Source organism: Oncorhynchus kisutch, linkage group LG8 (genome assembly GCF_002021735.2).
Source record: "Oncorhynchus kisutch isolate 150728-3 linkage group LG8, Okis_V2, whole genome shotgun sequence".
Classification (NCBI taxonomy): domain Eukaryota; kingdom Metazoa; phylum Chordata; class Actinopteri; order Salmoniformes; family Salmonidae; genus Oncorhynchus; species Oncorhynchus kisutch.
The window spans coordinates 78,795,044-78,821,645 of NC_034181.2; the positions used below are offsets into that span (position 1 = coordinate 78,795,044).

The 26,602-nt window shown below is 42.4% G+C and overlaps 2 protein-coding genes and 1 long non-coding RNA gene across 9 annotated transcripts in view; all 3 read right to left on the bottom strand.

Moving 5' to 3' along the window:
• The window catches only part of trpm7 (transient receptor potential cation channel, subfamily M, member 7), an 87,059-nt gene extending 81,931 nt beyond the window's left edge, over nt 1-5,128 (bottom strand). Inside the window, exon 1 of the mRNA XM_031831300.1 lies at nt 4,952-5,128. Coding sequence (XP_031687160.1) covers nt 4,952-4,954 — 3 coding nt within the window. The 5' untranslated portion in view covers nt 4,955-5,128. The remainder of the gene's footprint in view (nt 1-4,951) is intronic.
• A 1,488-nt stretch (nt 5,129-6,616) lies between these two features.
• sppl2a (signal peptide peptidase like 2A) lies at nt 6,617-16,122 on the bottom strand. 6 transcript variants are annotated; one of them, XM_031831302.1, is made up of 17 exons: nt 15,881-16,097; nt 15,322-15,432; nt 14,902-15,084; nt 14,636-14,725; nt 14,303-14,436; nt 14,027-14,175; nt 13,732-13,828; nt 12,889-12,990; nt 11,901-11,982; nt 11,287-11,361; nt 11,125-11,181; nt 10,633-10,680; nt 9,425-9,524; nt 8,523-8,603; nt 8,282-8,442; nt 8,016-8,049; nt 6,617-7,174 (listed from the first exon to the last, which is right to left on the bottom strand). In XM_031831302.1, exons 1-17 carry the CDS (start codon nt 15,932-15,934, stop codon nt 7,134-7,136), a joined length of 1,599 nt encoding a protein of 532 aa, XP_031687162.1. In that variant the 5' UTR covers nt 15,935-16,097; the 3' UTR covers nt 6,617-7,133. The 6 variants fall into 6 exon arrangements, with proteins under 6 accessions (XP_031687162.1, XP_031687163.1, XP_031687164.1 ...); XM_031831303.1 differs by having other exon boundaries at nt 7,978-8,049; XM_031831304.1 differs by lacking the exon at nt 8,016-8,049 and having other exon boundaries at nt 15,881-16,122.
• A 922-nt stretch (nt 16,123-17,044) lies between these two features.
• On the bottom strand, nt 17,045-24,229 carry LOC109880293 (uncharacterized). Of its 2 annotated transcripts, XR_002253674.2 has the most exons (6): nt 23,663-24,169; nt 23,338-23,418; nt 21,892-22,138; nt 21,562-21,663; nt 21,361-21,436; nt 17,045-17,829 (listed from the first exon to the last, which is right to left on the bottom strand). It is a non-coding gene; the product is annotated as an uncharacterized LOC109880293 (long non-coding RNA). The 2 variants fall into 2 exon arrangements; XR_002253673.2 differs by lacking the exon at nt 23,338-23,418 and having other exon boundaries at nt 23,663-24,229.
• Nucleotides 24,230-26,602: the final 2,373 nt, after the last annotated feature.

A 26,602-nucleotide genomic window follows, 5' to 3' on the forward strand; every position in this document is an offset into this window, starting at 1 on the left:
TAACCTCAACCAAATGTTTTCTGTAGTTGCGGATCAGACCTGCACAATGGTCAGGAGGAATGTTGGACCATTCCTCTTTACAAAACTGTTTTAGTTCAGCAATATTGTTGGGATGTCTGGTGTGAACTGCTCGAGGTCATGCCACAGCATCTCAATCGGGTCGAGGTCAGGACTGACTGGGCCACTCCAGAAAGCCTATTTTCCTTCTGTTCAAGCCATTCTGTTGCATCACCTAACGTCTGTTGACGGACAGATGAGCCTTACATTCTCCTGCAAATCATCTTGATAAACTTGGGAATACATTTTTCCGTTGATGATAGCAAGCTGTCCAGTCCCTGAGGCAGTAAAGCAGCCCCAAACCATGATGATCCCTCAACCATAGTTTGGGATACAGTTGGGATGATGTTTTGATGTTGGTGTGCTGTGCCTTTTTCCTCAACACATAGTGTTGTGTGTTCCTTCCAAACTCCTCAACTGTAGTTTCTGCTGTCCACAGAATCATTTTGCCAGTAGCGCTGTGCTCTTGTAGTCATCTTTGCAGGACGGCCACTCCTAGGGAGAGTAGCAACAGTGCTGAACTTTCTCCATTTATAGACAATTTGTCTTACCGTTCTGATGAACATAAAGGCTTTTAGAGATACTTATGTAACCCTTTCCAGTTTTATGCAAGTCAACCATTCTTAAACTTAGGTCTTCTGAGATCTCTTTTGGTCGAGGCATGGTTCACATCAGGCAATGCTTCTTGTAAATAGCAAACTCACTCTTTTGTGAGTGTCTTTATTGGGCAAGGCAGCTCCAACCAACATCTCCAGGTTAGCCGACTCCTGACTCCAGGTTAGCCGACTCCTGACTCCAGGTTAGCTTTTGGAGAAGTCTTAGTCTAGGGGTTCACATACTTTTCCCAACCTACAATGTGAAAGTTTAAAGAAAAATACAATAATGTGTGTTATTAGTTTAAGCGCACTCTGTTTGTTGTGACAATGTCAAATTTATGTAGAAATCCAGGTAATGTCTTCACTATTATTCTACAGTGTAGAAAAGAGTAAAAATCAAGAAAAACCCTTGAATGAGTAGGTGTATCTGGTACTGTATATTTATCCTGCTACTGGTCACCATTACTCCTATTTACATGTATATTCACCTATCACACATACACTGACACTCTAGCACACACACACACACACACACACACACATCATTATATGGCTGCCATATTGTTTACTATTATTATTAATCATGTCACCAGTCACTTCCTCCTGATCCCTGCCTACATGTACATATCAACCTTAACTACTCCAGTATTCCTGCACATTGTAAATGTGGTACTGGCATTGACCCTGTATATAACTTACATTCTTCTATTTATGTATTCCTATTAATTATACTATTTTGACATTGAATACTGTCCTGTTGGGTAGGGCTGGCAAGTTAAGCATTTCGCTGTACCTGTCCATGTGACTAATCAAACTTGAAACGAAGCCAAGTGTGAAGCCATGTGAAAAGTCACGGGACAACAGTGTGACGAGCCTTCAGTTCACACTCCCAGGGAGCCCTTGTAGGCATAGTAGTGTAATATAAGAGACTCTTTTCTCAGAGTGAATAAGGTAGAACAGGAGGAGGATAGCTAGTGATGCTACTGCTACTTCACAAGAACACTGCCGCCTTCACTACTATACTGTGTCACTGCGTGAAGTAGTGAAGGCAGTGATAAGTATATACACTACTTACTGTATATAGAACAGGCCAGACTCCTATACAGTAGTAGTCTCCTTTGGTCCATGATTAGCCCTCTAGCAAACTGACAGTCAGGGGGTGCATTCCAGGGGGCTTGCCCTACGCAAGTTACTGTCCAGGTCCCATACATTTTAAACACATTTATTTGGGATGCAAAATTATTTGTAGATCAGTGAGTTTTTTAAAATTTAAAATCAGGGTGGCCGATCTTCGAGACAGTCACACGTACTCAGCATGTCTCTGCAGCGCTGGCCTGACTGCAGCAGGGCTACGGTAAACCACCCTATTGCTACAACGTGCTAAGTGGCTGTAAGCGGAGGCATGTGACAGGCTGAAAGGGGACAGGGACTGAGGGAAACAAGGAGCAGTTCCACAACACCTGCCCTGGCCAGAACTTATTGCAGAACCAGGCTCTTCTGGAAAACCCATGGTTGGTGTCCACAACCTAGGGCTGTGTCCCAATGGCACCATATTCCCTATATAGTGTACTGCTATGTAGTACACTTTATAGGGAAAATAGTTCCATTTAAGAGGCACCTAGAGGTCTTGTAAAAAAGTGATAGCGATGCATCATAATAGGTCTTTGTAATGAATTATTCATGAACCTTCTGTGACCATTACACTGACAAGGAGTAGCATTACAACAACCTGCATTATGATGCAGAGGGAGGAAGAACTTTGAGAGAACACAAATGATAACATTCACTCACTCCATCAAGGAAATGACAGGTTCAGACAGGACTGGTTTTCCTACACCCAGTATTCAACCCACCGCCATCAAGTCCTTCTTACTGAAATAAACGCAACATGCAACAAAGATTTGACTGAGTTACAGTTCATATAGAGATATCAGTCAATTGACATACATGTTTAAGGCCCTAATCTATGGATGTCACATGACTGGGAATACAGATATGCATCTGTAGGTCACAGATACCTTTAAAAAAAGGTAGGGGCATGGATCAGAAAACCAGTCAGTATCTGGTGTGACCCCTATTTTCCTCATGCAGCGCGACACATCTGATTCACATTGTGTTGATCAGGATGTTGATTGTGGCCTGTGGAATGTTGTCCCACTCCTATTCAATGGCTGCGCGAAGTTGCTGGATATTGGCGGGAACTGGAACACGCTGTCGTACACGTCGATCCAGAGCATCCCAAACATGCTCGACGGGTGACATGCCTGCTGAGTATGCAGGCCATGGATGAACTGGGACAATATCAACTTCCAAGAATTCTGTAAAGATCCTTGTGACATGGGGCTGTGCATTATCATGCTGAAACAAGATGGTGGCAGATGAATGGCACACCAATGGGCCTCAGGATCTCATCACAGTATCTGTGCATTCAAATTGCCATCGATAAAATCCAATTGTGTCGTTGTCCGTAGCTTAAGCCTGCCCATACAACACTAGCCCCACCGCCACCATGGGGCACTCTGTTCACAATGTTGACATCAGCAAACCACTCACCCATACACGTGGTCTGCAGTTATGTGGCCTGCCAAATTCTCTAAAATAACGTTGGAGGCAGTTTCTGGTAGCGAAATTAACATTCAATTCTCTGGAAACAGCTCTGGTGGACATTCCTGCAGTCAGCATGCCAATTGCTTGCTCCCTCAATACTTAAAACATCTGTGGCATTGTATTGTGTAACAAACCTGCACATTTTAGAGTGGCCTTTTATTGTCCCCAGCACAAGGTGCACCTGTGTAGTGATCATGCTGTTTAATTGGCATCTTGATATGCCACACCTGTCAGGTAGATGGATTATCTTGGCAAAGGAGAAATGCTTACTAACAGGGATGGAAACACATTTTAGAGAAATAAGCTTTTTGTGTATGGAACATTTCTGGGATCTTCTATTTCAGCTCATGAAACCAACACTTTACATGTTGTGTTTATATTTTTGTTCAGTATAGAATGGACAGAGCTGTATAAAGGCCTTTGACACTTGCAAAAAAAATCGATGCGTGGTCTAATGATCCCCTGTAGTCTAAAACAGATGGAAGTAGGACTTATGTGGTTATATTGTTTTATTAAATTATGTTCTATTATATCGGGGACCATTTGCTGGTTTCCGTTCTATATCCTGTAGCCTGCATGCATTCATCTGGCCTGGTAAACCGCTGGACAGTGAACACATGCGGACTACAACAAAGCATCACACACAGCAGCATGACAACCAGACCACCGCGCACAATTAGTGACGCCACATGCAGCATCTGTCTGTCCAAACCGGCGGCGACTTGACAGTGGCCCGATGTAGCCTGAAACTCTTCAAGAGAGATGCCTTTAAAAAGTCTGGTGTGTTTTCAACTGACTTTTAGCGGTCTGATGACAAGCTGATCAGAAGTTTCAAACCATTATATATAGCTTAACTATGCTAGTCTGTGGTGGTTAACTAGATGAGGAACAATCCAGAGACTGATTCCCCTCGGGGGTTCCACAAAGACAGAAATTCGTAAGCTAATGTAGCTGGCTAAGCTATTGTTTAATGACAACATGCCATAGCAAAGACAACAATACCACGAGTTAGCGACACAATCTCTGATAATTTACGCAAAATGAAAACTAGTAGGCTAATTTTCTAGCTAGTCAAGACTGATAAAGGCAAGCCTTGAATTTTGGGTCCCAGTACTGTCTCTCCGGGACAATGTCATCTCCACCCCTTTTCTTGGAATCCAACTTTGTCAAGTCATCGCACGAGTGCACGCACGAGTTGGCATGGCTCTGCATTCACATCGCTTTGTACTCAAGTCCGTTGGCGCACAGAGCTAACTGGAGCTGGCTCACTAGTTAGCATCTAACGCCATTGTGGATGGATGGTAATGCGAACGTTAGCTAGCTCAACTACCTAGCCGCGGCATCGCTACTCAGCCAGCCGCAGTCTGCATTTCAGCGAACGTTCGGCCGATGCCTTTTTACTACCAATGCAAAAGGTGCCCAGATGTTTTACCCAGATGTCGGTGGCAAAGGCTAGCCACTGAACCATATCCAACGTTATTGTAGATAGATAGTTAAACACAAGTACGCAATACCAACTGATCATGATCTTCTTGACAATCACCTAGCATGTAAATAACTACCAACTACTCATATCTCCTTCCTCGACTCGCTCGATCCTCCGACCTGACATTCTAGAAGCTCACATTCTACCTCAAACATTCTACTGGATAAAAAAAACCGCAGAAGAACACTTTGGTTGGATCTCGTACCATTCTTTTCACCGTTGAGACTCAGGAAGAGCTTCTCCGATGTCGTTATCCATCTATCGGCGGTGTTCTTTTCTGTTAGCCTTGGAAGGAAAGTCCAGTTGTCGCTGGTGAAATCTGCCCTAGCTGCAGCTCCAGCGGAAGGTTGCCTTTTCATAATTGTGCGACTCTGAACTGACGCCGCTGCGTGACGAAGCCAGCTGAGTCAGCCCCCGAGCACTGAGCACGTCACATGACCGGGGGGGGGGGGGTCAAATACCTGAATATTGATATATTATTTGATTGATTAATCCCCGCATTGATATTAAAGTGTATTGCCATGGGATGAGTGTTTTGATAGGTATATTTTGCAACCGGAGTAAGCCTGTACTGTAAACATGTTTCTAGGTCAATGTGGTAGATCTACATTCTTCTCATTCTTAATCTGACTGGTACGTAGGCAATAAGTGGCAAGTCACCAGTAATAAGCTACAACAGGCTGAAACATGACGAACTCCACAGATGAACCCCCCAAAAATTACATTTTGCAACAGTACAAAAAGCCACCTCCCTCTCATTCTCCCTCTTTACTGTACTGTCCAAGTTTGATCTCTCCATCTCCCTCCTCACTCTTCCCAGGCCTTCCTCCCCCACCCTCCTCACTCTTCCCAGGCCTTCCTCCTCACTCTTCCCAGGCCTTCCTCCCCCACCCTCCTCACTCTTCCTCCCCCCTCACTCTTCCCTGGCCTTCCTCCCCCCTCACTCTTCCCTGGCCTTCCTCCCTCCTCACTCTTCCCAGGCCTTCCTCCCTCCTCACTCTTCCCTGGCCTTCCTCCCTCCTCACTCTTCCCTGGCCTTCCTCCCCCCTCACTCTTCCCTGGCCTTCCTCCCTCCTCACTCTTCGCAGGCCTTCCTCCCTCCTCACTCTTCGCAGGCCTTCCTCCCTCCTCACTCTTCGCAGGCCTTCCTCCCCCCTCACTCTTCGCAGGCCTTCCTCCCTCCTCACTCTTCGCAGGCCTTCCTCCCTCCTCACTCTTCGCAGGCCTTCCTCCCTCCTCACTCTTCGCAGGCCTTCCTCCCTCCTCACTCTTCCCAGGCCTTCCTCCCTCCTCACTCTTCCCAGGCCTTCCTCCCTCCTCACTCTTCCCAGGCCTTCCTCCCTCCTCACTCTTCCCAGGCCTTCCTCCCTCCTCACTCTTCCCAGGCCTTCCTCCCTCCTCACTCTTCCCAGGCCTTCCTCCCTCCTCACTCTTCCCAGGCCTTCCTCCCTCCTCACTCTTCCCAGGCCTTCCTCCCCCACCCTCCCTATTTCTCACTCTCATTAATGGGTACCATGGGCTCAGCAGTCAGTCAGTGCCTTTCCAAACTCAGATCACTAACTCAATTGTTGCTCTTTCTAAAGTACCGGTGGTAACAAGTACAGGTACAGAGCCATGTAACACTGACCAGCCCCATCCCCACAGTGACCTAGCTCACAGGTGGACAAAGATATCTGCAAAGGGCCAGTGTGGGTGCAGGCTTTTGCTCCAGCCAGGCAGTAACACAGCTGATTCAACTTATACAGTGAGTTTTTGTTAGAGTCTATAATTATTTCAATCAGTTATGTCATAGTTAACTGTGAGCTTTAAAAAGACATGAAGTGTTAGATAAAGTACAGGCCATAGAACACATAATAAGAACACACAGAGCTCAAATCAGATTGGACTAATTTAAGGCAACAAAAGCAATCAAAGATTGTGTTTCTCAATAAAACAAACAAGTTATACAGAAAACCCCAGAACAGCTGTTATTGAAAACAAAACAAAAAATTCTATCTTCACCTACAGTCTAACTTTAAATTTAAAATCCCCCAATACCTGCCAACATGAGTATTAAAGTGCTTTCTCAATAAATCACTTGCATCGTTTACCAAGGCAACACAGTTTAGGCATCATTTTAATATTATAGCCACTAGTTAGCCACTGCATTCTTAGCCACTAGTAAGCTTCTCAAATTAAACTGTCTCACTGTCCAATCAACAGAGACCCACACTGTACAACCCATACCCCTAACCCCTTACCCCTCCCCAGTATAAATCCTTATTGATTGATAGACTAGCTATAGTATTTCCCTTGCATTCCATGGATGATAAACTAGATGCTTGATTTGAAGAGTAGAAAAGAGCCCCTGCGATTGGTTTGTTAGTTGGCTCATAGATCAGCTGTAGTCAGCACTTTCTTCCTCCGCTGCCAGAGTCTGGTGTTCCATCTAGGAGAGGGAGTGGAGGAGAGGGAACAGAGAGGAGGAGAGGAGTTTATCAGTATAAGACAGACATATGTCATACAACATAAAGCTTAGTCCAGTAGCCAACAGACAGTCTGATTTGCACAGCTTATTCAGGAGGGTGAAACTGTACAGAACGTTCATGTAGAACAGACATTTATCTTTGTTGTCATAGATAATAGTATATTGTGTCTGTTCTATGCATTGCATTTCTAACTGCAACATTCTGAAATGTTCACCCTTCTGAACAGAAGCAAACCACAGGTTTACAGAAAGCATGATGACACGCACATGACAAAACATAAACAACAAACAAAGCTCCCACGTGGCAACTCCCCCTCTGAATTAAACACAGCTGCACGGGGAAAATTCAAACTCATAAAAACGTTATGAGATGGTCGTACTCTGGTTAGGAGAGATGGACGGCTGTTGGGAAAAAATTAAGGGATGCAGACATTGACAAACAGACTAAAGAAATAAAACAATAGAAACAGACTTTCTAACCAAAATGTGTGTGTGTCCAACCTAGAGTGAAATCTGTGGCTCCACTGGCATTTCCAGGACTCTAGTGACATCTAGTGACCACATCGGGTACTGCTGGTCTGAGTATGTAACATGATATTACAAATAACTCAAGTTGACATTCCAGTGTTATGTTTTTGATTTGCTAAAGGTTTGTAGTAAAGGCTGAAAGGCTGTGTAAGAAGAAAACATAATGCTAGTCTAGAGACATAGGGTAGCTAGATGGCGGGGAGGATGCAGTAGAAGAGTGCGTGAGTAGCCCTTACTGGCCTCAGGGGTTAGAGGTCAGGGGGTGAAAGCACACCTGGCAGTAAGGGTTCCCTGGTGGAGTCCAACACCTGATGGAGATTAAATCATCATCATTACATCACACACTACTGTATAACAACCCTCCATATTAGAAATACATGAGAACAAAAACATGTATAATCAAATTTTAATTCATTTCCTGAGTTGTGTGAATTCAAATTGAATTAGGCCCAAACCCTTTGAAGTTATGAAATATTCAATTAAATGTAATAAAATAAATAGAATCCCCACCAGCTAAGGAAAAGTGTCTTGTCCTCTCACCTCGTATGTGGTCCCGTTCCAGAACTGCCTCATCTCCCCTCTCCTCCAGGCCAACAGTGCAGATCCTAGCAGGGTGAATGGAACCAGGTAGAGCAGGGCTGGCTGCCCCATCTTAGTCACCAACATCACCGCAAACGTCAAAACCATACCACACAGATAGGCTAGGGGAGGGGTGGAGAGGAGATGATCAACACGATGATGATAATGATCAGTAACAGATTGATAATGTCCATATCGTTACCTATGCAGCAGCAGAAAAGGTAGATCTTCTTGGGGCTGTTGACCCACACATCAAACCTGCTGCAATAGGCCACAAGAAGACCTGTTGGACAAATCAGCAAACAGAATATATGAAGGTCTGAAGCTATCGTCCAATGAGAAGGCAGAACAGAAGGGTGTGAAGATGGAGCTGATACTGAAGCTTTAGATCTCACCAGGAAGAAAATTACCTTATGAACAGATCTAGGATCAGCTTACACTCCACACATCCTAATTATAACCATTATAGAGGGAAGCATAATACTGACCTTAGATCATTGTCTAGAAACATGGAGCCATAGGGGCTCTGGTTATTGTTGCAAAGCTACCGGTAATTTACCAAAGTTACCAGAATCTTCTGTCATTTTGGTAATTAACAGATAATCTATGGTCATTTTTCTGTGTCCATATTGTCCATGAGTTTCCAGTGGATAGACCATATGGTTCAAGAAAAAAATATATAATAATAATGAGAAAAGCATTTCAACAACAATGGCATTTTTTTTCAATTAACTCTGCAACTCTTCCAACTATTGACTTTCTTCACAGCTGTCACCAGTTTGGCACCAAAACATTGACAACAAAGACATATTAGCATAGTTAAATAAATAGAAGGATATTTCATGCTGAAACCCTCCTGATAAACACTAATGGTATTCACTAAGTTGATGGTTCATATTTAGGATAATGTTTTATAATTGTCATTGTATATATTTTATTGTATATAGATAATCTGAAGTACCCAAAAAGCCCACTAGATGGTATCTGATAAAATACAAATGTTTACAGTAATATACCCCCCCTTTGCAACCCTAGCTGTGGTCAAAAGTAGTGCACTATATAGGGCATAGGATGCCATTCGGGATGCAAGCATGTTTATCTCACCTGGTACGATGATGTCCCCATAGCCCAGGATGGAGAACTGCATGCCACACAGGTTCTGTGTCCACGCAGAGAACCGTGGAACACGCATCACTACCGGGAGCTACCAGGGAGACAACACAGGCAACAGGCAACTAACGGTCAACTAATGATTAAATAAAAACCATCTAACACTCTGTTAAATAACAATTGACTAACAGTTAACTAAAGCTCAACCAAAACTAAACTAAAACTCAAATCAATCACAGAGAGACATACTGAGGATTCACTATGATAGACTCTGTATCAAAACCAATTACAGTACTTCCATTACATAACAGAAAACAGACATACATGTAATGTCAATATGCCAACTGTCAAGCCGTAGTGTTTGTTAATGACATGAACATGACACACAGGAAAGCAATCCATTCATCACCAAATCACACAACAAATGTTTAATTAAATTCAGATCAAGCCCTCTCATTATTTAAACACTTAAGCTACAATGCAATGACTTGAGATTGTGTAATATTGTATAATAGTATCGTAAAGTTTGTTAGAGCCAGGATTACTTGATAAAACTGAGGAAAAAAAACTTGGCCCTACACATGACGAATCAGACGTTAACACAGCTGTGACATAAGAGCCGGTCATGTGACAGTTGGTTGGGATGTACTGTATGTTCTGTCTCTCGATTCAATTCCATTTCAATTTGAGGGTCTTTATTGGCATGGTAAACATATGTTTACATTTCCAAAGCAAGGAACAATCTCCAATATTTATATAAATGCCCATTTATTCTTGAAGAAGACATCTTATAGATTCCTTATGAACTTAGTAGAACTGTCTTACCCCAGCATAACATAAATGGTTAATAACACTTCATTGTTTGTAAACAATGTCTTTGTAAAACTAACAACATATAGCTCTAAACTATGAAGCTGAGTAGTAAAGAGATGAATTGATATGATAATTAACAGTACATATGAAGCTGAGTAGTAAAGAGATGAATTGATATGATAATTAACAGTACATATGAAGCTGAGTAGTAAAGAGATGAATTGATATGATAATTAACAGTACATATGAAGCTGAGTAGTAAAGAGATGAATTGTTAATTAACAGTACATATGTACATATGAAGCTGAGTAATAAAGAGATGAATTGATATGATAATTAACAGTACATATGTACATATGAAGCTGAGGAGTAAAGCGCTGGGGTCTTACTTTCTCATATGGAGTCGAGGGTTCGGCTGGCACCTCCACCGTGTTACCCTGCGTCGAGACAGAACACCCCAACCAGACGCAGTCAGTTTGCATCCCAAATGGCACTCTATTCCCTACATAGCGCACTACTTTTAATCAGGGCCCATAGCGCTCTGGTCAAAAGTAATGCACAACGTAAGGAATAGTGTGCCATTTGAAACACATCCTCAGACAGTCAGCCATTCAGACCCAGAGAGGAATCTAATCTACACCGCAATGCTGCAACGGTACACAGCAGATGAGATCCCAGCTACGTCGCCTGATTCTAGTTAGGGGCAGGAGTGTTTACTGGGTCGGGGAACACTCAGTCAAGGAAAACTCCTGACCCTACTGATTGTTAATCAAGCCATCTTAACATCCAGAGATTGAAGATTCAAGTTTTGACAGACACAGAGAGAGAGACATACAGGCAGACAGGCAGACAGACAGACAGGCAGACAGATGAGTGGTTACCTTCTCTCCTGCTGCATCTGGACCCAGGGCCACTTGGACCATGATGCTCTCTCCATTCTGTAAATATAAAATATTTAAAACATGGGACAATGCATTTAACCTTTCTAGTAAAAAATATAGGACAATAACATTGCACTGTATTTAACAGGGAAAGTGACTCACCGGCATGAACAGAGGAGTGATGAAGACAAAGAACACATCATACAACAGCAGCAGACTCAACAGGATCACACAGATCTGAGAGGGGGAGAGAGAGAGGGGGGGGGGGGGGGGGGGGGTGGAAGTCAGTTGAGGGGAAGACAGGTGAGGGGGAGAGAGGGGGAGAGAACAGATGTTTAGAGACGTGTCCATAGACTTAGTTAGACGACATCTTTTTACCTGACCGGTTATGGCATCGGTGAGTCTAGGCAGCGCCATTGAGGCCATCTCCATTTTGAAGTAGTACTTTTTCTTCTACTACTTCTATGAGTTGGTAAACAAACTGAAATGGTGCATACTGCTACTTGGAGTGTGTTGTCTGAACAGGTATAAAGTCAAGGTTGGTGATCTACTGCCACCTGCAGTTATGGAATGTTTGCTCACGAGTATAATTCATTGGCTGATCCCACCCAGCTGACTACTTTAAAACGGTGGAAGTCCTCAATGTGTATGTCAATGTAAAAACTGTTTATTTCCAAGTTGTGATCTATCTCTATGGACGTGTCCAGCCTCAGCCAGAGAGTGGCCCTCTTTGTGACTGAAGATCAGAAATCAGAGGGTCAGAGTGATGATTTCACCTTGAAGTTGGACAGTGAGATGGTCTTCAGGAAGTTGAGACAGAAGGCCACACCCAGGAGGTCCTGCAGGATCCAGATCCACCTGGCAATAAAGTAGAGTACAAGGTTGATTTTCTTCATTTTTTACAACAACACACTTCAGCCTGTCAACTAACTATTAAATATAACCAAACTGATTAAATAAAAGGTAATAAAGAAATAGGTTATAAAGTGCATGTCAAGCTTATCATCCTCACAAACATGAGGACAACCATTGACAACGGTTCCTGTGCTTTACCCTGAAATGGCCCAGGAATTCATTGTTAGTTTAGTTTTAGTTAGAGTTTTATAAATGCAGAAATGAGAGCATTTTCCAAGTAATGATCCAGTGAATGAGTAAATGTATAATCTGAGTGAGTTATAATGTGTGGGGGTGGAAAGGGAAGTGAAACCACATTCTCTAGAACATTATATTTATCCACCATGCTTTCGCTCATGGAAAAGTTTCATAGGAGATTAGCTGTGGACCGTGTGTTGCTGTTGTAGCCTGGGGACATTTAATTCTCCAGTCCACTAATACTTCTACTGTGCTAAGGTCTAAGGACAGTCATTGGCCTGTATGAATACACACACAAACATTACCCACCATGATGTTATTCTGTTATTGGAAATTAGAGAGACTAAGAGTTTCTGTCTGTCAGAAAGTGCGTCTCAAATTGCACCCTACTCCCTATAAGTGCACTACTTTTGACCAGCATAAGTAGCACTATACCAACCATTTGAGACACATTCAGAGACAGTAGTCAGAGTCAATGATGCTGAACTAAACTAAAACGAAACTAACGGCAACAACACACCTCTACTCTGCTGATGACGTCCGAGTCCTCCAGACTCCCTCACCCCAAACACCACTTCCGGCTTCCTGTCCCACCCACAGAATTCCCAAGGGGTGTGTCAGTGTGTGTGTGTGTGTGTCAGTGAGTGTGCGTGAGAGAGAGATAGACAGTACCTGTCCTCGTTCCTGTAGACTCCCCAGACCACGGCTACAGTGACACACACAGCAGACAGCAGCACCGACCTCACAGATACACTCCCACCCAGGACCGTCACACTGGAAGAACACAACACACATGGGAGAAGAGAGAAAGACCGCAAGCAACCACAGAAAGGTCTGCATGTCTGTGTGTGTGTGTGTGTGTGTGTGTGTGAGAGAGAGAGAGATGTTCAAGGAGACTGGTATGTGTCTGATTCACTTCTTTATTTTTGACTTTTCAGAACTTCCATATGAAACTATGACCTATGAGTTGTCTATGGAACAGACAGAGAAACAGACAGGGAGGACAGATGTCTATGGAACAGACAGAGAAACAGACAGGGAGGACAGATGTCTATGGAACAGACAGAGAAACAGACAGGGAGGACAGATGTCTATGGAACAGACAGAGAAACAGACAGGGAGGACAGATGTCTATGGAACAGACAGAGAAACAGACAGGGAGGACAGATGTATGTGGAACAGACAGAGAAACAGACAGGGAGGACAGATGTCTATGGAACAGACAGAGAAACAGACAGGGAGGACAGATGTATGTGGAACAGACAGAGAAACAGACAGGGAGGACAGATGTATGTGGAACAGGGAAATCATACTGTACGTTGTTACTATAGAAAACCTTGACTCTCTGTAAAAGCCATGATTTTAACAAGCTGTGACATTTGTCAGACAATACTTTGTTTTCCTTGTTTGGGGGGGGGGGGGGGGGGGGGACTATGTTGTTATGGGGATTTATTTTTTTAATTGGGATGAAAACCCCAGGAAAATGGTGACTCTCTGTGTGTGGTGTGTGTGTACCTCATGGGGCTACACTTGGCCAGGTCCAACAGGGCATCCAGACAGCTGAAGAGGGCGGTGGCTGAGGCTAAGCAGAATATGGCGATGATCACATACACTGGAAAACACACACACAAAGTGTCAAAATACTCCTGAACTAACTCATTATGAGACGATCACTGAGTGTCTAACAACTTCTGGGGTGGTATGTTTGCTTTGCATATAAAACTGTTAATAAATAGTTAATAAACGTAATACATTATGAAAATGTAATACAAATATATTAAGCAGTGTTTGTCCAGAGTGAAAGACTCACCCAGGTACTTGTAGAAGAAGTACATGAGTACCAGCATCAGACACATCAGACCTACAAAAATGACCACCTTTAGGGGAGAGTACAGAGCCAAGTCCCCACTGTCACTCTTCTCCTCTCCTCCTCCTCCTCGAGACGCACTCAGCCTCTCTCTGACACACAGACACACACAACACACAGACTGTTACACAGAGTGTAGAGTGGCTGAAGAGTGGACAGCATGCATGGCTGTTCTTTTCCGAAGGAAATAAAGAAACCTGTGTGTGTATGCAGTCTCACCTCTCACAGGCTCCGCTCCAGTAGCCTCCCAGAGCAACAGTCACCACTCCTATGAGAAGCATGACCACAATGCTGGCATCAAGCACAGGCACCGCCGGGGCATACAGCCTAACCTGCATCTCCTCACCAAACACCTGGAGAAACACACAGAGAGATCAGACACTAACACACCTGAGACACACACACACAAGTGTCTCATGTCTATTCTTATTGATTGAAAGAAATACTGTAGATGACAAGTCAATTAGAAAGCGTGAATAAGCACTATACCATATCTTATAGTGAGTTGTAGTGACCTCTATACCAGAGGACCTACAGTATCAGAGAACTCACATTCTGTGCGTCCAGGAAGTCCATGTATCTCATCAGAGCCAGCGGAATCTGGACCTTCTCATACTCTGTCACATTGGCTCCCGGGGGACTCTTTAGAAGCAATCAAATGAGAGATAAAACAAAACACGTCTTAAAAAGAACACACAAAGATGTAGGCCTATCATGTTATGCCATAGATGTAAATTAAGTGTTGCATCATAAACACATTGGAGGTAACACTATTGATATATTGTAAATACATTGTAGATCCATTATCAAAGTATTACCATAGGTTTAGTGCTGGCAACGATCAGAGCGGCAGCCCCCAGGTCTTGGGCTATCTCAGCCTTCTGGCTGAAGTTACACCCCCCTCTCATGACCACCACCGCCTTGCCTCTCACTATGGCTGGGCTCACCCCTTCAGAGCTACACAGTAGCCTGGACGACAAGTTCACCAGGGGATACGCAGTCTAACACAGGACAACAGGTACAGTTAGACAATCAATATATTAATAGCTATGATGTATTGTCACTGTAGCAAGGCTGAATCCCAAAGCCACCTAAAAGCAGGCTGGATGTCAGGTGAGGTTCACAAGGTTCTGTGGGTTCACCAACAGATACTAAACTCTAACACAGTTGAAGCTGGAGCAAATGGGGGCATAGGGCAGCTGAATATCAGAATGGCGATGTTGCTGTACTGGACTTACAGCAGCGCTGAGTGAGAGTGACAGGTTGGTCCATACGGAGTTGTAGACCAGGCAGTATTCTTTATCTGTGGCTCCATTTGAGATGTGCAAGATTGCCTCTTGACAGATCACCTGTGTGGAATAAAAACAGTAACTAAGTGAAATACATACAACCAACATGTATTTCAAAGTAAACAAAGTATAAGAAACAACAACATGTCGTTTGTTCAGAGACTGATCAGTGTTAGCTGTGTAACACTTTTTCATTACACTGTCAGTATCTGTTCCACTCTGAAGCTTGCCTGGAAAGTTGGGTACTTCCCCATAGACAAGCCATGAAAGAACTCAGCTGGCAAACTTAGCTGGTGGCGATTGGCTAGCTAGCTACTCGAAATGACAATGTAAAGGTGATATTATCCAGTTGTCGATATTATTTGTGAAATAAATATCACATAGTTGTCGACATAGTTGGACCTGGCTTGCTTGCTAGCTAGCTACATCTATCTCTGTACTGTTATGATAAATACCGTGAGCTAACTAGCTAGCTTTAGCTAGCATAACAGCTAACTGCCTATCTTACCTGAGATGACCGGAGAATGACTGATAAAATAATAATCCACGGAGTTTTTGCCATGTCGGTAACATACGGAATTGAGTAAAAATCGTATTCACAAGAAGAAAAAAAAAAACTATAATCTGTGATTTGGCACACCACTAGTTTCAATATCGTCCCTTTTATTGTACTCGCATCATCGTTTTTTAGTTAGCCATTCCCTTCCGGTTTCTCATGCTGGTGGATCTCGTGATAGCTGACCAAATCTTGGCAAACGCTGACATGCACTGCATTTTATCAATGCTTTCATTGTTTCCGTATCATTAGATGTCAATATCTCTTCTCAGTTTCAATATCATGGGAAATGTTGTTTATGTAACTGTCTTCAAGTGTACTGAAGATAATTATAACTAACCCAGGATAGTTCACCTGTGATGTGTCTGGTTACACCTTCTGTTTGTGAGTGTAGAGGGAAACAAAGGCATCCATTACAACCGATGACTATGATTATTGTGCTTTCAAGACAACTGGGGAAAAAACGCTGTCAAAACATGACGTCAGTGATCTTCAGGTCAGAAGAAGGAGCTCTAGAAAGATGGCCTAGTTTCCGACATGGAATTCCAAGTTGGTTGACCATTCAAAATACTTTTCCCAAGCGGAGCTGTTCCTCCTCCTCAGAGTTCCCAGTTGTCTTGAACGCACTGATTTCAGAAGTGAGAGATTCCTGAGATCCCGGTTGTTTTGAATGCAGCATTTCAACCCACAGCCTGTCTCTGGTTTGTGAGTCAAATGTCAAAGTCATGCCAGATGACAGTGGTAGAATCTAATTGCATACTCCTTGCGTCCTCTCCTCGACTCCTCAAAATCCTTTGGACGAGAAAGCCCAGGGTCCCTACTCTCTGACCTTCTCCAATGGGTTTTGAGGAGGCGGGTCAAAACGACAAGATTTTCTCCTTGTCCACATATTGACCATGGAAGGGGGTAAGTGTTAATACCATCTACTTATCATAGTGATGGGTCATTAAACTGATGATGTTTCCCAAATTGCACCATTTCCTTTATAGTGCACTACTTTTGGCCAGGGTCCATATGGTAGTAGTGCACTATATAGGGAATATAGGGTGCCATTTGAGTGTTCCAGGAGAGGACGATCATATATAGCTAGTCAAACCTGACAAAGAAAGACTTCTCTAAGATGGCATAGAACATTTTTTTATTAAGATTCTAGCTAATGAATGAGAAAAATACTACATGTATAAAAACACATTGGCCGAAATCAATACAAAAGCTTAAAAGCTTCTGAACAAGTGTGTACAAGAAACAAAATGGTCCAGTGTGCCCTACCTACACATTTCAAGTTTATTGGAAAACAGCATTCTTTACTTACTCCTGAAGGCAACTCAAAGAACATGGGATGTTTAACAGAATAAAGCAGTTAACATGGTCTCTGTCCCCAATTTCAACCTATGCCCCATATAGTGCATTATTTTTGACCAGGGCCATGTGTCTCTGGTCAAAAGTAGCACACTATATAAGGACTAGGGTTCCATTTGGGACACAAACAGATAGACATTTCAAGTCTGTAGTTTATGATTTGATAATGAAGCAGATACTACTAATCATGTGCCTCATATCTCCACAATGGCCCAGCCACCACATGAAAGGTAATTTTTCCACAAATCCGACTATAAATACAGGCAAGGCCTAAAAACACGACCACACACTCCTGAACAGTTGAGTAAAACATTTGTTCACACAGGCACACACACGCACACAAACGATTGTGATCCGTTTTCTACTATTACAGTGCAACAGCATGGCAGACAGACAGATAGCAGTGATTTAATATAAATGAATTATATACACGTTCCAGGGTGGTTTCATTGTTTGGTCCTTTGTCTGGTTCAGGTAAGAGTGTCTTTACAACGCCTCCTCTTCAGATCTACAGCAGTAGTTAGCACAGGCTTCTTATCTGTCTGTGGACAAATAATACATACACACATCACATTCATGTAAAGCAGTGTATATGCAGCTGGCAAAGTTTTTAAAAGTTTAAACTTATTATTATTATTACACAAACGTTGAATGAAGCTTTCGTAGACAAGGAGCATGTTAACACAGTACTGATAACACATTGACATCACTGTAGCAACACTACCGATAACACATTGACGTCACTGTAGCAACACGGTACCGATAATACGTTGACGTCACTGTAGCAACACGGTACCGATAATACGTTGACGTCACTGTAGCAACACGGTACCGATAATACGTTGACGTCACTGTAGCAACACGGTACCGATAATACGTTGACGTCACTGTAGCAACACGGTACCGATAATACGTTGACGTCACTGTAGCAACACGGTACCGATAATACGTTGACGTCACTGTAGCAACACGGTACCGATAATACGTTGACGTCACTGTAGCAACACGGTACCGATAATACGTTGACGTCACTGTAGCAACACGGTACCGATAATACGTTGACGTCACTGTAGCAACACGGTACCGATAATACGTTGACGTCACTGTAGCAACACAGTACCGATAATACGTTGACGGCACAGTATTGAAAACACGTTGATATCACCGTAGCAACACAGTACTGAAAACACGTTGATATCACGTTGATATCACCATAGCAACACAGTACTGAAAACACGTTGATATCACTGTAGCAACACAGTACTGAAAACACGTTGATATCACAGTAGTAACACAGTACTGAAAACACGTTGATATCACGTTGATATCACCATAGCAACACAGTACTGAAAACACGTTGATATCACTGTAGCAACACAGTACTGAAAACACGTTGATATCACAGTAGTAACACAGTACTGAAAACACGTTGATATCACAGTAGTAACACAGTACTGAAAACACGTTGATATCACAGTAGTAACACAGTACTGAAAACACGTTGATATCACAGTAGTAACACAGTACTGAAAACACGTTGATATCACAGTAGTAACAGTACTGAAAACACGTTGATATCACAGTAGTCTTTTTATTTATTTCACCTTTATTTAACCAGGTAGGCCAGTTGAGAACAAGTTCTTATTTACAACTGCGACCTGGCCAAGATAAAGCAAAGCAGTGCGACAAAAACACAGAGTTACACATGGGATAAACAAACGTACAGTCAATAACACAATAGAACATCTGTATACAGTGTGTGCAAATGAAGTAAGGAGGTATGGCAATAAATAGGACATAGTGGCAAAATAATTACAATTTACCAGCAGCAAGAGCAACATCATTGATAAATACAGAGAAAAAAGTTGGCCTGAGAATTGAACCCTGTGGCACCCCCATAGAGACTGCCAGAGGTCCGGACAACAGGCCCTCCAATTTGACACACTGAACTCTATCAGAGAAGTAGTTGGTAAACCAGGCGAGGCAATCATTTGAGAAACCAAGGCTGTTGAGTCTGCCAATAAGAATGTTTTATTTCACCTTTATTTAACCAGGAACAGTGAGGGAAAAAAGTATTTGATCCCCTGCTGATTTTGTACGTTTGCCCACTGACAAAGTAATGATCCATCTATAATTTTAATGGTAGGTTTATTTGAACAATGATAGACAGAATAACAATTTAAAAATCCAGAAAAACATGTCAAAAATGTTGTAAATTGATTTGCATTTTAATGAGGGAAATAAGTATTTGACCCCCTCTCAATCAGAAAGATTTCTGGCTCCCAGGTGTCTTTTATACAGGTAACGAGCTGAGATTAGGAGCACACTCAAAGGGAGTGCTCCTAATATCAGTTTGTTACCTGTATAAAAGACACCTGTCCACAGAAGCAATCAATCAATCAGATTCCAAACTCTCCACCATGGCCAAGACCAAAGAGCTCTCCAAGGATGTCAGGGACAAGAATGTAGACCTACAGTTGGTGTAACAGTACAGTTGGTGCGATTATTCGCAAATGGAAGAAACATATAAGAACTGTCAATCTCCCTCGGCCTGGGGCTCCATGCAAGATCTCACCTCGTGGAGTTGCAATGATCATGAGAATCAGCCCAGAACTACACGGGAGGATCTTGTCAATGATCTCAAGGCAGCTGGAACCATAGTCAACAAGAAAACACATATACATGCCCGTCTGAAGTTTGCCAATGAACATCTTCAGAGGACAACTGGGTGAAAGTGTTGTGGTCAGATGAGACCAAAATGGAGCTCTTTGGCATCAACTCAACTCGCCGTGTTTGGAGGAGGAGGAGGAATGCTGCCTATGACCCCAAGAACACCATCCCCACCGTCAAACATGGAGATGGAGACATTATGCTTTGGGGGTGTTTTTCTGCTAAGGGGACAGGACAACTTCACCGCATCAAAGGGATGATGGACGGGGCCATGTACCGTCAAATATTGAGTGAGAACCTCTTTCCCTCAACCAGGGCATTGAAAATGGGTCGTGGATAGGTATTCCAGCATGGCAATGACCCAAAACGGCCCAGGCAACAAAGGAGTGGCTCAAGAAGAAGCACATGAAGGTCCTGGAGTGGCCTAGCCAGTCTCCAGACCTTAATCCCATAGAAAATCTGTGGAGGGAGCTGAAGGTTCGAGTTGCCAAATGTCAGCCTCGAAACCTTAATGATTTGGAGAAGATCTGCAAAGAGGAGTGGGACAAAATCCCTCCTGAGATGTGTGCAAACCTGGTGGCCAACTACAAGACACATCTGACCTCTGTGATTGCCAACAAGGGGTTTTCCACCAAGTACTAAGTCATGTTTTGCAGAGGGGTCAAATACTTATTTCCCTCATTAAAATGCAAATCAATTTATAACATTTTTGGCATGTGTTTTTCTGGATTTTTTTGTTGTTATTCTGTCTCTCACTGTTCAAATAAACCTACCATTAAAATTATAGACTGATCATTTCTTTGTCAGTGGGCAAACATACAAAATCAGCAGGGGATCAAATACTTATTTCCCTCACTGTAGGCTAGTTGAGAACAAGTTCTCATTTGCAACTGCGACCTGGCAGAATACGGTGATTGACAGAGTGGAAAGCCTTAGCGTGGCTGAGGTGCTCACGTGACCAGCTCAGAAACCAGATTGCACAGCGGAGAAGGTACGGTGGGATTCGAAATGATTGGTGATCTGTTTGTTCACTTGGCTTTTGAACACTTTAGAAAGGCAGGGAAAGATGGATATAGGTCTGTAACAGTGTGGGTCTAGAGTGTCTCCCCCTTTGAAGAGGGGGATGACCGCGGCAGCTTTCCAATCTTTAGGAATCTCAGATGATACGAAAGGGAGGTTGAACAGACTAGTAATAGGTGTTGCGACAATGGCGTCGGCGGAGCTGTTGGCCGGTAATAAGGTACTGATATCACAGTAGCAACACAGTACTGATAACACGTTGATATTACAGTAGTAACAATACTGATAACATGTCAATATCACAGTAGTAATACAGTACTGATAACACATTGATATCATAGTATTAACACAATAGTAACACATTATAACAGCAAGTGTCTCACCTCATTATTCCTGATTGCTCTCAGACCCTCCTTGATAACCTCCTTTAGATTTCATCTGGGCCTGAACTGAGTTCACCTATACACACACAGTCATAATGAACAGAAGACTTGGATAACGGTTTGAAACTGCTTGGAATCTTTACCTAGTTGATATGACATAAGGCTCTGTTTTCTGTGTGAGGGTAGGTGGTCAGTACGTACTGATGAGAGCCCAACGCCCATGTCTCCTGAGCCTACGTGTGTTGTGTGAACAAAGTTGGTTGGTTCTCCGATCATTGAACGGTCTATCCTCCGCCGCCTCTTCTGTAAAGCATTAATGAAATTGTAGTATTACTAAAGGCAACAACAGTCAACTGCTTTATGAACAGACACTCACACACAGGCTGATAGAAGTACAGAAGATGAGAAGGCCTGGTTCTATTTCAGTATCTAGGACCTTGACCTTTAGTGTCCACACTTCATAGACTGAAAGATCAGGAGTAAACAAAACAGTGATTTCTTGTGTGTGTGTGTGTGTGTGTGTGTACTCACAGGCTGAGGCTGCTCTCCAATGCAGCAGCTGAAACACACCCAGAACTCAGTCATGCTGTCGGCAGCTACCTCTCTCTTCTCTTTTTCTTTTTCTCTCTCTTCAACCCTCTGTCTTCCTGTTCACTTCACAGCCGATGCCACAAACAGCCGGCGGAAGCAGATTACAGACAGACATACACTCACTGCTGGTGTTTCTGTAACACACACTGACACACACCACTCTCCCCAGGGCCTGAGCAACACACTCCTGTGGACACAAAGAATCAGAGAACAGTTGACAAATTTTTGCATTAGTTATGTCAAATATCAAGTGAAATTTGGTGATGGACAGACGATTGGTGTGACCTGGCTATGTAGTCCTAGTAGTAGCATGGTATTCTAACTAGACAGTGTTGCATTGGTAGTTGTGGTAAAGATAAAAAGGACAGAGGTGGGTCTGGAAAAGAGAGAAACTAACCAAGTCATAAGAGGAAGGAACTCGAGCAACATGCACCAATAACACATTACTGTACCTGCCTACTAGAAAAACTGTATATTTCCCCTGAAATGTTATCTAGCAAAACTCCCCTTCAATATCACACTAGGAGACTTAGGGGGGACCGAGTGAAAGTACAGCGATGGACAGTACAATAGCATACACTATTTCAATGATATTAATTTAGCAGCAGTGCGCCCCCCCCGCCCCATGCTACCCTTACCACCAACACTGGGGGGAAAAAATCTGGCATAGCTAGATTTCATTGCAAGTTTAACTGGTCCAGATGGTCAGTTTTCAACATTCAAAACTTCTATTCTTCTATATTTAATAACATGCCGTCTTCTCAGTTGTAAAACATAGTCTAATAAATTCCACTCTATAATAGTGCTACCCATAGTGGAGGATAAACCATGACTCGATAGACACAGACCAGCCCTTCATCTTGTGGCCCAGGAAGACAAGACAGTAGACATCTCTCATTTGTTGTCTGTAGTTTCACATGACCACTTTATAAAAATACCCAGAGCAGTGTGAGCTCAGACGCCTCTGCCTCACCCTCCACAGATGGTGGTGATAGAGTTAGAATAAAATACTTTTGTTTACTCAGGGAACTAGGCTATTCATTTCACCCTGGAACAGTTGAGACTGAGACAATGTCATTACTCGATACCATCTTCTCTACTATAGTGTTTTTACAATCTCTACTACAAACTAGAGAAGTCTACAAATCCACTAACTATTTACATGTTTAATTAAAGACCAGGATAAGTGTTGTTGAGTAGCTAAAAATACTTGTATGGTCGTCAATGATCTAAGGTGTTGTTAATGACATTGAAGCCCAAACAGGTTTAGAACCATTGATCTCAGATATTAACCAAATGACACTGAACTGTGGGTTGTATTGATTACAAACATTTCACTAACTAGGGAGGGACCATATTTGTAGTACTGCCACTGGTTCGATAAACTCTCAATAGCTATTTCATTGCCAAATTGAAATAGGCCAAGAAGATTCAACTTATTTCAGGGTTTCTCTAGCGCAGAGCGGCCTGAAGACACAAGCAGGAAAGAGCGAGGTTGTGGTTTTCAAACTGACAGCTAAGTAAGTTAGCTAGCTAACCGCTACCGGTTGCTAAATCAGTAAACTGTACTCTGAAACTTGAAAGAGGACCGATTTTGGAAATACATCTACACGTAGCTTTGAACTTTGAAGGTTGGAACTAACTTCAAATGTGCTTTAAATGAATTAGATAGATTTGTGGGGGTAAAAAAAAGAAGGTAAAAGAGACATACCTTCTGGCTAAATTCCCGAAGTTGCAGACGAAAAAATATCTTCCTGCTTTGCCTTGGCGCAAGGCTTTCTGGGAGATAGTGTTCAATGAAACAATATGACATAAAAGCAGACTTATTCAAGAAAAAGCAGACAATTCTTGCGAAACCCTCGTGCTTCTTTCTGTTGTTTTTTTTACTAATATAAATGGGCAATTTTTCCAATGTTGAGCTAATGTATTGATACAGTTTTTGTTTTCTATCCTAATGGCGTCTTTTTGTAGGAGATAATCATCAGCCAACGTTATTTTTTGTGAATTTGGAAGCATTTGTGTCATTTGAAAAAGCACATAAATGCTTCATAATTAATAAAGGTTAAGGTTAACTGACTAATATTATCTCGTAGAACAAAACGTATAAGATATCCTAAGCCTGTATTAACCTCAGACCTTATTTTCGCGTTTATCCCAAAAGCCTATTCTTTCCTCATTCATTTTCGCCATATGAATGGTAACTAATTTCCGGGTTTTAGGTCTTCAAGCAGGTGAGCTCGCGTCTTTCTTTTTCCCAACGCAGTTAAGCCAAAACTACGCCCCGTTATTACGAGGGGGTTCTGCTACGCTCCCATTGGCTAGCTAGCGTTGTTTCACTCACAGGCGATCAGTGCAGAGACAGTTGCCTTCCAAGGTAAGGATGGAAAATGTAATTTAACAATTAGCTGCCTACCATAATGCAGTCCTATTATTATAATGTTTGGTAACATTTGCCCATGTATTCATTTTCAGATTTTCAATGACTTGTAAACATGTCTCAGAACTCTGCTGAATTCCCTCAATTGAAGGTCAGCTAAGTTTACCTAGGCTACTTAATGTTACTAACTCGACATTTGAAGTTGTTATATTATCATTTGTAGTCTATTATCAGGTAAAAGCATATGCTTATTATTCATAATTTCTCAAATATTTGAGCTAATCAATTCAGTCGAATACACTTTGCTACATCCATTGAATCTGATTGTAATGGCTAGCTCTGTCCACTACATTATTTTATTATATTTTTCAAGCTTGAAATACAAGGGCAAATGTTATTAATTAGTGACTGAAATTTCGCGCTACGTGATATTCACATCAGGACTTGGAGAGCGCTCAAAGCGTTGTAGAACGCCTTTCAGGCGATAACAGGCGTGGTTTTGGCTTAATTGAGTTGGGGGAAAAGAAAGACAAGTTGAGGTCTATTAAAGATGGGTATATACGTTTTTGTGCTGACCATGAAATTCACATAGAAATGTGAGTTATAGATTTGTCATAATTGAAAGCAATTCTAACAAGCAGTAGATATGTTCTATGTATGCCATTTCTACGCTTCCTGATCTTATGTTTCATTTTTGCATCTTTTACTTTTGGTTTTGTACACCAGCTTCAAACAGCTGAACATAGAACATTTTTGGTTATTGAAAATATATTTCACAACTGTTTAGATTGTACAATGATTCACAAACTGAAATTAGCGACCAGGAAATGGTGAAGCGATTTCTTCATATTGTACCTTTAAAGCGGGTGACAGCAAGGCAAGCCTCATCAAGTTCATGTCACTAGTGGTGTCTCAATATTGCCCAGCAGAGGGCAGATCTACTCACATAAATTTAAAAAAAAGTTTGTTGCCAAGCAGAACAAGGTGTATTGCAATCTCTCACTCACTGTACACAATGACTCCAACGGGGCATAACTTGACTCTGGAACAGTTACACCACGCATGGAGTGTTTAAGTGTATGCCATCATCACATATAGATATAAGCTGCTTTACTACTCCTATCATGTGATAACTATACATTAAATATAGCTAGATACTGTACATTTAGATGTGTAAACTGATGCACAGAACAAGGATTATTTCATCACACCAGATTTTTTTTTACCTTTATTTAACCAGGTAGGCAAGTTGAGAACAAGTTCTCATTTACAATTGCGACCTGGCCAAGATAAAGCAACGCAGTTCGACAGATAAAACGACACAGAGTTACACATGGAGTAAAAACAAACATACAGTCAATAATGCAGTATAAACAAGTCTATATAGAATGTGAGCAAATGAGGTGAGAAGGGAGGTAAAGGCAAAAAAGGCCATGATGGCAAAGTAAATACAATATAGCAAGTAAAATACTGGAATGGTAGTTTTGCAATGGAAGAATGTGCAAAGTAGAAATAAAAATAATGGGGTGCAAAGGAGCAAAATAAATTAATTAATTAAAATTAAATACAGTTGGGAAAGAGGTAGTTGTTTGGGCTAAATTATAGGTGGGCTATGTACAGGTGCAGTAATCTGTGAGCTGCTCTGACAGTTGGTGCTTAAAGCTAGTGAGGGAGATAAGTGTTTCCAGTTTCAGAGATTTTTGTAGTTCGTTCCAGTCATTGGCAGCAGAGAACTGGAAGGAGAGGCGGCCAAAGAAAGAATTGGTTTTGGGGGTGACTAGAGAGATATACCTGCTGGAGCGTGTGCTACAGGTGGGAGATGCTATGGTGACCAGCGAGCTGAGATAAGGGGGGACTTTACCTAGCAGGGTCTTGTAGATGACATGGAGCCAGTGGGTTTGGCGACGAGTATGAAGCGAGGGCCAGCCAACGAGAGCGTACAGGTCGCAATGGTGGGTAGTATATGGGGCTTTGGTGATAAAACGGATTGCACTGTGATAGACTGCATCCAATTTGTTGAGTAGGGTATTGGAGGCTATTTTGTAAATGACATCGCCAAAGTCGAGGATTGGTAGGATGGTCAGTTTTACAAGGGTATGTTTGGCAGCATGAGTGAAGGATGCTTTGTTGCGAAATAGGAAGCCAATTCTAGATTTAACTTTGGATTGGAGATGTTTGATATGGGTCTGGAAGGAGAGTTTACAGTCTAACCAGACACCTAAGTATTTGTAGTTGTCCACATATTCTAAGTCGGAGCCGTCCAGAGTAGTGATG